We start from the raw sequence: 15112 nt of genomic DNA, 5'->3' as shown, positions 1-15112 counted from the left end.
GACAAATTTCCATTCTTTGTAAATTTAAAGGCAATAAAGTTTTTGGTCACACTTTACTTGAGTAGTCCGCCCCAGACTATCTACTGATGCTCAGATCTATACTACTCAGAACTATATTATCTGTTGACAAACTGTTAACTACAATTTATGGTTAAGGTTAAGGGATTGATGTTGTTAAACAATTACTGAACATCACCTTAACCACAATTTTACATTCTGAACATGAATCTTAACAGATAGGCTGTGGGCGGACTATCCAAGGAAAGAAATTCTTTTATGATGTAAAATAAGAAAGCTTTCAAACAAGCTTTCAAAAAGAACTAATATAAAACCAATATAAAAACTGTACCTCCTCCATGGGAATGACCTGAGAGTATCCACCTCCGGCAGCACCACCTGTGGGAAAACATGTCATCAACATTGTAGTAAAGTGGCAGAAAGCCTTAAAAAAGCCTTTTAATAAGGATTATGCTGGATCTGAATTAGATCTCATTAATATCAGTATGGTCAGTCAGACCCAAACACACCTTTAATGCCAAAGGTGGGCCCCTGAGATGGTTGCCTGACGCACGCAAACACATTGAGCTTGAGGTGAGCGCCCAGTGCCTGCACCAGGCCAATGGTAGTGGTGCTCTTCCCCTCCCCAAGGGGCGTGGGGGTGATCCTACAGCAGCATGAGAGAGAGAGAGAAAAGCAACCAAAAAAAACAAAGATCAACCTTTGTATCATGTGTGTGAAGGAGAGGAAGAGACTAAAAGAGCCCAAGAAAGAATGTAATGGAATGTCCCGCAAAGGAAAATGTTAAAAATATGGCAAATGTATAACATTTGGCAGATGAGTGAATCAATGAATAGCCAAACCAACATTATAGACTTTAAAGTTCAACGTCTCTTATATTATCATTTGTTGGATGCAGGCATCAGTGTTTCCACTCACCGTCAATGACGTGTGCACAAACACTGAGGTAATGCAGTCCATTTAGTAAGGGATAGTCGGTTAGTTAGTTAGTAAACAACAAGTTTACGTCGAACGTCTGGGAGTGGTTTGACAAGGCTGACTGCTTGATTTATTTTCATCAAGGGGTCTGCTAGCTTGTACCTCAGGTTCGTTGCGGTGATATTTCACATTTGACAAACTCCTCTGGTAGGCTATGGAAATTACTTGCTGCCGAAATGGTAGAGAACGATGCTCCTGTCAACAGCTCCATGTGGGTGATTTTTGTTACTTTCTTGTCTGCTTCCTTAAGTCACTAGTCACTGTGTCTAGAACTGCACTGGGTCAAAGGTCACTATGGAATGCGATTGATCATGGTTCCTTTTTTAACGTGTTTTTTTTTTTTTTCTGTAATTATTTAATAGAAATTAATGTGTTATTTTGACAGTCCTAGTTAAAAACAAGACAGGTTAGAAAGTAAAAAAAAAAAAGAGCTTAAAAAAGCAGGAAGAGGTGGAAACTCATACAGATTCTAATGACACAAAACAACCAAAAACATTTCAGACACAGAGATGGAGAGACCGTACCCAGTAACCACCACATATTTGCCGTCTGGTTGGGACCTCAGGCGTTCGATTGTCTGCAGCTGGACCTTGGCCTTGGTCTTCCCATAGAGCTCCACCTCATCTGACAGCAGCCCGATCTCCTTGGCCAGCGTGTCAATGGGCTTGGGCACACCGGAGCGCGAGATCACAATGTCACTGGCGAAGACAGAGGATCAATGGTCAAACTTTGGGGTTCTCTAATTGAGAGTTTTGATATTTATTTCTGTGCATTCAAAGAGTAAGTCAAAGACATCACTGCCAAGCAAACTAAATAAAAGTACTTAGAGAGGGCATCTGATGAATGAATGAATGAATGAATCATGTGAATCTTAAAACTCGCTGAGGGGAGTAGCAAGCGCAATGAGCTGACCTTAGGCAATTAACAGAAAGAGCACACACACAGACACACACACACAGACACACACAGACAAAACCTAATGCATATCTCAGAAGGATAGCAATGCTGAGTCTAAGCATTAAGGACACACTCTTTCAATAATTCATTCCCATCTTTAGAAGCAGTGACTCGTGAGCCAAGTCAGCACAGAGCCCAGTGATGAGCAGCACACCTGGGCACAGGCCTCTGCAGGTTGAGCTTGGTGTAGGAAATGTTCCACTTCCCGGGCTTGTGGGTGTCAAGGAAACGCCTGGCACCCAGCACTGTGTTCTGCGAAGGTGTCAAAAAAAGGGGAAGTTGGACAAAGACAAGGGTGCCAATGGGTGAAGGAAAGGAAGCAATTCTATGCAAGGCAAGGCAAGTTTATATAGTGCATTACATACACAGAGGTGTATGCCAAACTCTGTGTATGCCTACAACTTTCTAAAAATGTATTGCCCTGAAATTAGTATTAGTGTTAAATTAGTGTTATGACCTGTGATTGGTCAATTAACTAGTGTTTAATTTAGATTTGAAGGTCAGGTGTGAGATGGACTGTGGTGTGATGTGATGTGTAGTTGTGTTGTGCACCTGCATGAGCATGGCTACGGTCATGGGCCCCACACCTCCAGGCACAGGAGTGATGAATGACGCCCGCTGCTTAGCCGACTCATAATGAACGTCCCCAACAACACGCTTCCCACTGGCCCTAGTGCTGTCTATAAACACACACACACACACACCACACAGGCACACACACACACCACACAGGCACACACACACACCACACATACACATACCACACACACACACACAAAATATTGCGGAAGAAGAAATAATGAACCTATACTATTACCAAACAATCTTACTGGTTGTCAAGTTCATCCTGTCTGTAAATCTGCAGTTCTGTATTGTGTTAAAATTATGTAGCAGTAGCACTACTAATATTACAAGGATTGAATGATTTCTGATTTGTTTGGGTAAAAGGTCCATTCACACAGTAATGATAATTATAAGGATCGTTCTCAAAATTGCTCTGAAAATGATCCCCAATAATATTGTTCTTCATGTCATTATCATTACAGTAAGCCGTGTGGACCTTGTCATTTCTATTAACCAAAGTGATACTTAAAACCAAACATTCTAGAGTGCTAAGCTCCAAGATCGTTGCTTAAAACTGTTTTTGCTGTTATCATTATAGTTTTGTTACCTTAACTGCATGCAGGACTGCTCACCTGGGATGTGATTGATGCCACAATCAATAACCACCGCCCCCTCCTTGATCCAGTCTCCTTTCACGATCTCTGGCTTCCCAATACCAGTCACCAGTATATCTGCCTTCCCAATCTGGGGGAGGCATTACAGTCAGGTTTCAGTAGTCTTCAGTAAATTAGTAATTACGGTATAAAACAATTGGGTGCTATGGAACTATTTATTGCTTCTGATTGGCCGAGATACGTTCCATGAGTTGGAACATCCCTGAACAGTGGACATCCCAACTCAGACTTTGCACAGCTAATAATAAATTACTCCGCAATACAATGCGAAGATTCTATCGCGCTTTGACACAATGTAGCGATAACCGCTAAATTAGTCCATAATTTAAAAAAGGGAGTAGCCTTGGTAATTGGAGAAAGGAAATGGAGATCGATTTCCCCAAAATAACTTGAGTTAATATATGAAATGTCGGATGACAAGGAGGAACAGACAGTCAAGTGGGAAATTGTCCTTATTTTACAATGTCTTTCAACGAAAACACGAAAACCAAAAAAAAAGACCAGTTGGGAAGGGCCAAATAAAACCACAGGGGGGCGATGTATGGGGAGCCAGGCAATCCTCTGTGCCCTGTCGCCTCGCTGATCAAGTACCTCAGCAAGATCCCCCCAGATGCGACAGCAACCAAAGAGGGTCTTTTCACCATCCGACCCATCTGGTATACATCAACCCCCCTCGGCATAAACCAACTGGGCAAAATGCTTCCTCGGCTGTGCCAGGAGGCAAGGACATCGGTCAGATACACAAATCACAGCCTGCGGGCCACAGCTATCCAGAAGCTGTCCGACGCAGGTCTTGTGGCCAGGGAGATCATGGCAGTGAGTGGGCATAGGTAAGCGCAGCACATCATCAAATCTATCAATTATTTTGTAGCATTGTGTTTTTTGTAAGCATACAGTACTCTCTTTTTATATGTAACATAGGTCGGAGAGCTCCCTTGCAAGCAACTGGCACCATCGCTGGACAGCAGGAAGCACTGGAGCCATATATTAGGAGACCTCGACCAAACGGTAAAGATGCCCAGGATACCCGATTAGACGCGCACAGGCCTATGTCCCACAACCTCTGATGGAGAGCAGAATGATCTCAATGGGTGCACCATACAAGGGAATGTCCAAATCAATGTCTATAAATAAATGAACACTTTGATCTGGATTGTTGGTTTTGTGGCAACCAAGACACTGTCTATTTAGAATGGAACTATTTTTTGATGCCGAAATAAAGTCAAAATATTTTTTTTTAAAACAATAATGGGGTGTTTTCAGATTATTTAGTTTGTGGTAGAATTGTTGTATAAAAGCAATATAGCACTCATGATCGTGGGGTTGGTAATGGATATTCCAAGGTTGTTGTTGTCTGCCCACTCGGCCTCCGGGCTATGGCCAAACAACACCCATGGGAATATCCATGACCAACCCAACTCTCACTCGTGCTATATTGCTTAAAAGATCTGCAATCATTACCATATAAATATAATATTATATTTCAGAAGGGGGAAGACACAGACTGACAGGCAGACAGTTTTATAAGGGTGCTTTATAACTGTTTCAACCTTGCAAGAGAAGGAGAAATAGATAAAAGCTTGGGAAAGGTCTGAAACAAGAGCCAAATACAGACACCATTTGCATTTTCCAAAAGCTCCTATGATTTTTTGAAATCTACTTTACAGAAAACTATGCACATATTTGTGCTATACTGCCCTCAAGTGTTGATGCAACCTCTGTGCAATTCCACAGTATTGCACATAGTTAATCTACATGCAATTAGAAAAGGACACACTGTGCACTTGTAATACACAAGCAATATCTGCTTTTTACTCTTCGTATTTCTCTCGGGAGGAGGGTGCCTTTTCAAAGCCTACATGTTCATTAGAAAGTAATAAGGTGCTCTTACCTCTGCAGCCAGGTCAGCGGTTTTGGAGTGACAGGTGGTGACTGTGGCATGGTTCCAAAGCAAGAGGTCGTGCATTGGAGCGCCGACAATCTTACTCCGCCCAACCACCACGGCACGCTTTCCCGCAATGGACACACCTGACCAGAAGAGACACAAAGCCAGACAGCTCATGAAATTTAAGACTAGATTAGATTAGATACTTTACTGATTGCAAGGAAAATGTACAACCCCAAAACAGAAAAAGTTGGAAACCTGTGCAACAATGTCATTTTAAAGCTTCTTAACATGAAATTGTGACATATTTAGGGAGTTAATCATCTACAGGACATAATATTATTAAAACATTCAGAGAATCCAGAGAAATCTTTGCAAACAGGGGAAATAGCTGAAAAACAAATTGGATGGCCGTGGTCTTTTGGACCTTAGATGGCACTGCATCAACACCAGACCTGCTTCCAGACCTGTCATTGTATGGGTTCAGGAAAACCTCTGAAAACCAATTCAAAAACTGCAGCCAAAATTGTAACAGCTAAAATTGTATTGAGACATGATACAGAAAATACCACCCTCTTATCTGGGCCTGAGCTTGTTTAAAATGGACTAATGTAACGTGGAAAAAGGTCCTGTGGTTAGACCAATTAAAGTTTGCCATTCTTTTTGGAAGTCATGGACTCATCTGGGCTAAAGAGGAAAGGGCCTATCCAAGTATCCAACCTATCCAACTTGTTTTAGTGCTCAGTTTGAAACCCAGCATTTATGACGGTGTGGAGGAGCATTAGTGCCTAGAGCATGGGCATCTTGCACATTTGGCAAAGCACAATCAATTCTGAATGATGTATACAGGTTTTGATCAACACATACTGCCATCTAGGCAATGTCTTTTCCAGGGACGACCTTGAATATTTCAGGAAAACAATGCCAAAATGAATTCTGCACATATTTAACATATAGTATTTCTCCATAGAGGGAGAGTCCAGGTGCTAAGATGACCTGTCTGCAGTCCAGATTTGTCAAATTACCGGTAGGTGCATAATGGAATGGAAAGCATGACTAAGAATACCCCATACTGTTGAGCAACTGAAATCCTATATCGGGGAGTAATGGGACATTTCATTATCAAAACTGTAGCATCAAAACTGTAGCAAATGGTCTCCTCAGTTCCTAAACATTTACAGAATTGTGTTAAATGAAGAGGTGAAGCAGCACAGTGGTAAACATGCTCCAGTCACAACTTTTTTTGAAACATGTTGCTGGCATTAAATTCAAAATTAACATATACTTTCCATGAGATATCAAAATTTGACTATGTTGTCTATGTCCTTTTTGCTGCTAAATATGGGTTTACGAGACTTGTATATTATGACATTCTGTTTTTATTTGCATTTTACACAACTACCCAACTTTTTCTGTTTTGGGTTGTAAAATTGATCATGTGGGTCAATCTGAGGCCAGAGGTTAAAGGCAAGGTCAATGGCTTTTGTTGGGGAAAAAAAATAAAGTTGTGACTAAACTTAGTAGTAATAATAGCCTATATTAAAAATGCTTGGTTTTACAAAGGTACCAAGGTATTAATGTGCATGCTCAAGTATATTCACTGCTATTGGATCACATGCACCATGGCTGCGGTCAGGCTTCTGCTACAATACTGAATAAATGAATGGCTATAACCCTATTACCTCAACCTGTTCTTGCACTGACATAGTTTTTTATTTGACCTTGTCTACATTATTCTTTACTCTCCTATTTGTCCATATTATTTATGCTGGTCTCTAGACCTTATTCTTGCACTGTTGCCCTGTTGGACTAATGTTGGACTACTTTTTGCACCTTCACCATGACACTCACTCTCTTGAGCACCTTGCCATGCACACATAACTAAAGGACTATGGTTGGACTACTTTTTGCACCTTCACCATGACACTAACTCCCTTTAGCACCTTACCAGTCCCGGCCCTGTCACTACAAGCGTCTTATGCTTGATCACCCTCAAGCACATTGGACTTTCTAAATTTAATTTATATAGTGTATTTAGTATTTAGTTTTCTTATCTTATCTTCTACTATCTACTGTCTTTATTGTACAGTGGAGTTTAGTTATATGTTTATACTTATACTTATGTTTACCATTTCTGCTGTAAGTGCATGTTGTGTGTGATGTCTGTATGCTACTGAGACCCTTGAATTTCCCCCTGGGGATCAATAAAGTATCTATCCATCTATCTATCTATCACCATGCAGAACAGCAAATGAATCAGCAAATCAGCAGTCAGATCCACATTGAACACCGTAATGTTGGCTGTGGTTAGGGAAGATATGTATATGTTTATACAAAAAGAAGATATGTACACTCTTAACAGGTGTTAGGTTAATACATTAGAAGAGTACATGTGAGACAATAGTGCAGTTTGGTGAGGAGTCCCCTAAAGAATCTCCCATGATGCACTTCTACTCTCACAGAATGAAGACCCACCTGTCTGTCTGATGAGCTCCATGCAGCCATTGGGAGTGCACGGAAGGAAGCAGTCACCCAGGTCACCCCGAGAGAGCTTCCCAGCATTTATACTGGTCAACCTGTACGACACACACACACACACACACACACACACACACACACACACACACACACACACAGTGTTTCCCACAGAATTGGATTCAATTTGTGGGTGACTTTGACAACGGGGGGTGGTGGTATTAAGATCGTCTTGGTAGTGTATATGTCTAATTGATTGCCACTTTATGACGTTTGAGGGAACCTTTGCAATTGTAACACAGTTCAAAGGCTGCTGATGTGTGGATGAAATTCATAACGTTTTCTACATAGTTAAAATAAAGGTTCGTACTTCTCCTTGGGACAAGCACTTTTGAATTTTGGAAAACACTTTTCCATTTACATCCAGATTTTGCAAACATTCAGTGTCAGAGTCAATAAAATGAGCCCTTCAACAAAATTGACAAGCAGCTAGAAGTAGGCTAAGCATACTAAATTCGACATCCAAACAGTATTCTAACGTTAGCTTTGAGATACTGCTTGATTTCATAACTTAACATAGTTTAGTCTCTTCAATGTAGCATACTGTGATGTGTGAATTGTGGGACTGGGGATTGTTAATCAGCTGGGACTGAATTTGGACTAATTGAATGAACTGCAACAGGTGAGGCTGATTGGGGTTACCTGAAACGGAACTGACAAAAGGGGAATGGGGGAAAACGAGAAGGGAGATCACCTGACGGCTGCGGTTCGACACTCTTGGGTGCGGGAGGGTGTCGTTCGCAGTCATTTAGGATTGCCCGGCGAAGACAGGTAGCCTAGCCGGGTTATTAAACTTCCTGAGTTAAGAGGGGAGGTTTGCTGCCTCCTGTATGTAGCCAGGGCCGGGGCCTTAGTAGAGTGGGGAGCCGCGTCTGTCTGCTGTCTGGTGTTCCGTGGCGTGGGGTGAGCCGATACGTCCTCCCTCCACATCTGCGCTGTCCAGCTCCATTGGGACTTGGAAATCAGCGCCACAAACTCAGACCCCAGGAGGGGGTGTCGCCGGTCGGCGAGTTAAGTGAACATTTTACATCTGTGTGTGCATGTGCGCGCGCGTGCGTTCTTAGGAGTGCATTGGGGGGGATGATAACGGGTTAGTGGGGTAGTTGTGTATGCAGAGGGATCGTAACTTCTCTTAAACGGTTGCGGGTGCGTGTGATAATTCTCAGAGTGGAGTGATCAAATAGTCTGCGGTGCCTTCTTATAGGGTGATGTGTGTGCCAGTGACTGTGTGGAACTCAGTGTGTGATTTAACGGCTACCTTTAATGAGTGAGAATTTAATGAGTGAGAATTTCATGAAGCTGGTTACTCTGCTGCTATTTACTGCCTCTGCTTCCGTGAACCCCCTGCACCTTTTAAATCCGTATTAATGTTTACCTATTAATTAATAATAAAGATTGTTACATTTGTCCAAACAACTGGTTGTGTTCATTTGCAGGCTTTGGTATTTATTGCAATTTAATTGCAAAACAAAGGAAACCCACATTTATCACAATACTATGCTGTGATAAGACCTTAGAGTTCACTTCAATGCAGCAGTTTTGAACAAATTTGCGCAGCATGGTCCCGATGCTAAGCGGATTTAATAGCAATTTAGCCAGACGTCTTCTATGCAATGCTTCTATGTGGCAACAACAATCCTTCAACAATCGTGAATATTTTGTTAAATGCACATGCAGAGGAGTGGCAGCGGGCTCTCTGAGAGAGCGGGCGGGCAAGGAAAGGCTGCGTGCGTAAAAAGTGCAGCTCAATGGCAATGCAAGGATTTGACCTTATATTTAATTTAAATTAAATTAAACATAGAAAATTCATCTGTGGCGGCCGATTTTTATTTCGTGGCGCCCGCCACAGATTAGTCAATGTATGGGAAACACTGACACACACACCAATTAAGTCCACTAGGAGGCTGACCCTCTGGACTGTTATGCATAAGGTAGTGCATTAAAACAGAGGCCAAGCTCATTGTGACCCTGATATTGATTTCTCCATAATTACAGACATTACCATTCATTGATGGCTTATGACCCAGAGGTTTTAAAAACGGTCTTTGAAGCAACCCGTGGCTTCCCAACAGATCGTAAATTAAAATAAACAAATCAATAATTAACCTTTACAGTTTTTCACTTAATAATTACAGACACAGCTGAATTGTGCTGAAGGTTACCAGGGAAGAACGCAACCCTCAGCAAAAGAAGAGAGTCATGTGACAGGTTCACTAGGCAATGAGTAGTGGTCCTTATAAACACAGAGCAATCTTTCCACAGCATCACACTTCATGCTGGTTACAGTGGTTACATGTGATTCTATGCATTTGCATAATTACAGCACAAAAACATACTTTGTAACCAAAGTAAGATCTTCACTTCTTCAATTCCATCTGCTAGTTTCCCCTTTCATTTGGAATAGTTCATTCACCAGGGTCTGCCCTGATGTGAAAACACATGAATATAGTGCAATAATAGATAGATAGATAGATAGATAGATAAAACTACCAATAAAACATAGGACCCGGCAGATATAACCATTCACAGCAGGTTGTCCTTGCCTCTGCTACCTAGTCCTCTGGAGCAATCTCTCTGACAAGTACTGACCACCCTCATCTTTAAAACACAGACAACGCAGCGTCCTGCGACTCACCCATCCACATCCTTCTCAGGAGCTACAGCATTGGTGACTTTCTCTGTGTCGATCTTGTTGACCGAGTCCATAGGCAGCTGCACTATGAGCCCGTGGATGCTGGAGTTTTCATTGACCTCTCTGACACTCTGCAAAACCTTCACATAGGGAATGAAAGAAGGAAGGGTGGAGAAAGCATAACTGCACTGCACTGATGCATCAGAATTGTATTGCATGATCTCCATCTTTAAACAAACTATGGATTACATACAAATAGATAAGTGAGCACTTATCAGTGCTTGTCTTTACCTCTTCCTCAGTTGCGGTCTTTGGAAGCCTTACATGCGTTGCATTTATTCCAATCTATAAGGAGTAAATACAGAGAGATTCAGTTGACTTTCACTGTGTACTTTCATTAAGAAAACAGAGGCAGATGGAGAAAAAGACAGAAGGAATGAAAGAGACAGAGAACAGCTAATAACGTTTGGGATTCCATAGAGATGCACCAATAAATGAACCTACCACCCATATCTGCCAATAAACCAAAATAACTGCCCGTCGCTGTTGCCTGTTAGTCATTTTAGCATTGATGCATCATAATTGTTTCCCATATAATAACAGTGCTTTTCATAGGCATTCCAACTCCACACACACGTTTGAAGCACCAACTGCCCTGCATCCCAGTCCTGTTTGCCCTGTTGGGACTTATTTCCTGATAATGACCGGCAGACAATGCATTATCCCTTACTTAAAAGTCTCTTATCTGTAATGGCCAGTACTAATCACTCTGCAGCATGACCATCTGAAGTAATCCTATCTTTTGGTTTACCTCAGCGGCTGCCTTCAGCTTCATGCTGATGTACAGATTGGAATCATCACGGTCCCCAACCTGCAGAGCAAGAACATCTATTTATTTCATAAAATAAATAAATGCATAAACAAACAAGTAAACAAATAAATCATCTGGTGAAACCACACCAGTCAGTGGAACACAAAGATGGACAGACAAGCCAAAGACACAGTTAATAAATAGACTCAGGGCAAATAATGCTGAATTCACTAAGCAGAAAACCTTGAAATTCTTGTGACAAATGTAACAATACAATGTGAAGTGCCTCAGGGTCTCTTTTCATGCTATCTTGCAAGCGGCAAAAATATGTGCATACTTTTTACCTGCTATCCTTCTTCATAGGGAAGAAAGCAATACAATGGAGGTAAATGGAGATTAGAGATGATGAACAACACAAATGTGGAAAAGTATAACCTGAAAAGCTTAAGCCAACATATGCACTGACCTGTAAGACTACAAGCCCGGGTCTAAAGTTGGGATCGTGGGCCTTCATGGCCTCCACCTCTTTCTTCAGCCTCTCCCTCACCTGCCTGCAGACATACAGAGACACAGATACAGTCACTCATAATTACAATCAAAGGCGGACACTGCATCAGGCCAGGATGTAGTAACCGTCCTATGAACTAGCTGCGAGCATAGCTAAGATACTTCTACGGAGGTAAAATTTTACACAATTTCAGTGTTGTCAAGCTAACCCTTATCCAGAAGGTGGAGAGGGGGTAAAGAGGCAAACTTGCTGAAAAGAAACGTTAGAAGAATAGCAATGAGAGCCCCCTAGGGCTGGATCTCAGTACTGCATCATCTTTGTTTTTGTAGAGGTGAGCAGGCCTGGTAACCTGGCAATAGCGAGATGAATTTCGCTCCGCCTAGCTCCACTCATCCATCTGGAACCGATCCATTGAAGTGTTGCTTCAGAAGGCTGGGCCTAATCAAAAAATGCTTGCATATGATTGAATAAGCCACTTGTCCGTCATCTATTGACGTGCTACTTCAACCACTCACATCGAAGCCAACCCGTGACGCTAATAACAGACTCACAGTCGCTTCTACGCTAGGTCACATCTATGAAACTCCCGCCCTGCGTCCTGATTGGCTAAACCATAAAGTCGGTTGGAGAAATCACTCTCAATGGAAGAGGTCCCAGATGGATGTGAGTAAAGCTAGGCGGAGCTAAGCGGAACGACATTCATCTGGCTAGGGTCAGGTTACAGGCCTGGGGCTTCCTCCAGGCTTTCCCAAAGTTCAAGTTCAGAGGGATGTGTGACTGAGAGAAACTATCACCCCATCTGAAATCAACTAAAGCAAACCCACGGTCACTCGGTACTATTCATTTGTGCCATGACAAATGTGCATATGGACAGTTTAAAATAATAATAATAATAATAATAATAATAATAATAATAATAATAAAAAACATTCAATTATTATTACATTATGGGATACACGTTTATTAAAACATAATCTATGGACAATTGCAGATATTCTACACATAAAGTTAGATATGTAATTAGTTAGTAGTTAGGTGTCAGAGTGACAGAAAAAAACTAAACATTCCTTCATACAATTTGTGTATGAAATGTAGCTTACGTATGCAACAGCATTTCAAGTCAGTTTGGAGAGCTCTGGGTGTTTCAATACAGATGAAAAGAAACCCAAGACAATAAAGTTAAGCCTCATTTACCTTCATTAAACCACAGCAGCTGATAGGCTATTGATACTGAAGTGTGCATAATATAGTTACTATGCATCTACAATTTACAACAACAACTTCAAAAACATGAGATTGGTCACACTCAAATTTTGCTCTTTGGCTTTCTGTGTTAGAAATGAACACTCATTTTATCCTACCATTCAGACCTGGCACCTTCAAAGAGTGAGAATAAATACACATTAAAAGACCATTTCACATTTGATAGAAAGGCCTTTCATTCTGTATTCCTCACAAAGCAAAACAATCATACCTATATTTAGGCCATACATTTCAAAGACGCGTCAGCGTCTCCTCAGATATCGGTCTGTTTATTGGTCTTACACACAGTCATAACACCACAGTTTAGATTGGGGTCAGGGAACCAAACAGACGCTGGTCTAATGAGCACCTTATCACGCTTACACCGGCCCTGATTATCCTGTGGAGGGGAGCAGATCTGTACCCTGATCAAGGCCAGTAGTAGCCTATAAAACTGAAAACTGTGATGCAATTACCCTTGTTATCTGTTCAATAACCCATGGGGCACAAAGGTCATTTTCAACCATCAATGAGCCACACACACACACACACACACACACTTCAACTGGTTTTCTCTGACTAATTGCACGGATAGATGCATAACCCTTATTGAGTGTTTGAAGTAACCTAACTGCAGTATGGAGGGATAATGGCCCTCTTGATGGGGAACTCTTAATGCAAGACGTGTGGACCAGTCTCCGTGAAATCATTAACAAATGGGTGATGTGATGTGAGGGATCTTGTGACAAAGGCATGGGTCTAAATGCAGAAAGTGTGCCGTTCATAAGTGCACTGAAACAAATGCATAGTTTGCAATAAAACAAGAAAGCAAATTTGCTCTGCAAAAAAAAAAAAAAAAAAAAAAAAAAAAAAAAACCTGACTGTTCTGTCAATCAAACAAAAAATTGTGGTCCTGCAACTTATCGTGCAATGGCGTGATAGGAGGCGGCCCTCTCAGGACAGGCTGTCTTTATTTTTTGCAGAAATGCATAGACCAAATATTCAGAGAAGTTGTAAGCGAGATCTATAGTTATTCTAAGTTTCTTGTATCTGTATCAACAAACTATAACTTTCCAATCACAGTTGAAACATGGTGTGGACGTACTTTGGCTGTTAACTACATCGTAATCAATCAGTCAAACAAATACGCTTGAACAGAGGCAGTCTCGTGGAAATATTTTACTTGGTTGCACGTGGTGAGTGCTTCAGTTTACAACTCTACGACTCTCACTGAAATCTAGAAAATAACAAATCACGACAACACATCACTGAAAAACACTGACAATTACCTTTGGCACAATTTCTATTCAAACACGGGGCTAACTTCACATCGAACTTCGTACACCCACTCTTATTGGGAAATATGTTTAAACATGGAAACAATGCAATCATACCATTTTTGAGAATGATACTTACGCAGAAACTTCTTTGCCGCTAATAACTTGCGCCGACATGGTGCAAATTGACAGTTAGCTACTTTTATAGGACCGTAGATATAAAACAGCAACACTGTAAGTGGCTGGTTCCCTAAAAACTTTCACCCCTGTTCAGTGTTCACCAGTGGTCACTCAATGAAAATCGACTGGAGGGTTAAAAGAAACGCACACTACGCACAGACCAACAGATGCGTGGAAGTTTGGCTATAAACGCAAGTAAACGAGCAGACGTCTGTCTTAAAATTCGTTCGGGAATAGTAATTGGCGTAAGTTGGGGGTGGAATGACTGCTGTCAAACGGAGCCAATCCCGCACGAGTCCGCATGCGCCGTGTGAAGCATTTAATCACCGCCCTAATGTCAGAGTCCTGATTTTCAAAGATATTACATAATTCTGGTTAGATCAAGAGTGCAATGATTTGAAGGTTAGGGCCCTCCAAATCGTATTGCATTTGTGCTCGCACATAGTCTCTTGACTTGTATAATGTGCATTTAGGGGGATATATTAGGTACATAGGTAATGCATCCTTATTACAAATATTGTGGAGTCTTGGTCGACTTCTCGTCTGCATGTTAAGGGTGACCATATTAGTAACAATGATTGTACCCTCAAGATTTTATTGGAAGTGAATATGTGGTGTTATTAAATCATTTTCTTTCTTGTACACTGAATGATTATGGTAGGCCTGCTGATTGTGTCTTACAAAGGGTATTTTAAAAAGTAAAACATAAGCCTAATGCTAAATTGGCATACATTGCTAGGAAACAACATCATTTGCTATTAAAGAAGATAGTAATTAGTCTATTTTTAGAGCTCTTTAGGTCACGGTCAAGGTATAAGTAAACATGTGTGGGGAAGGGCATGAACTGTGAA

General features: G+C 41.4%; 1 protein-coding gene across 1 annotated transcript in view; it reads right to left on the bottom strand.

The window, feature by feature from the left end:
* The window catches only part of mthfd1b (methylenetetrahydrofolate dehydrogenase (NADP+ dependent) 1b), a gene marked incomplete in the record, with an annotated part of 26037 nt that extends 11563 nt beyond the window's left edge, over positions 1 to 14474 (bottom strand). Inside the window, 13 exon segments of the mRNA XM_048228539.1 lie at positions 350 to 396; positions 528 to 664; positions 1521 to 1694; positions 2108 to 2205; positions 2506 to 2633; positions 3150 to 3261; positions 5083 to 5219; positions 7552 to 7652; positions 10247 to 10383; positions 10535 to 10588; positions 11055 to 11114; positions 11521 to 11605; positions 14221 to 14474. Of these exon segments, the coding sequence (XP_048084496.1) occupies positions 350 to 396; positions 528 to 664; positions 1521 to 1694; positions 2108 to 2205; positions 2506 to 2633; positions 3150 to 3261; positions 5083 to 5219; positions 7552 to 7652; positions 10247 to 10383; positions 10535 to 10588; positions 11055 to 11114; positions 11521 to 11605; positions 14221 to 14258 (1308 nt within the window).
* Positions 14475 to 15112: the final 638 nt, after the last annotated feature.

Source organism: Alosa alosa, chromosome 19 (assembly GCF_017589495.1).
Source record: "Alosa alosa isolate M-15738 ecotype Scorff River chromosome 19, AALO_Geno_1.1, whole genome shotgun sequence".
In the NCBI taxonomy this organism is placed as follows: domain Eukaryota; kingdom Metazoa; phylum Chordata; class Actinopteri; order Clupeiformes; family Clupeidae; genus Alosa; species Alosa alosa.
Note: the sequence above shows the minus strand (reverse complement) of the source record. Positions and strands in the feature narration are given on the sequence as shown.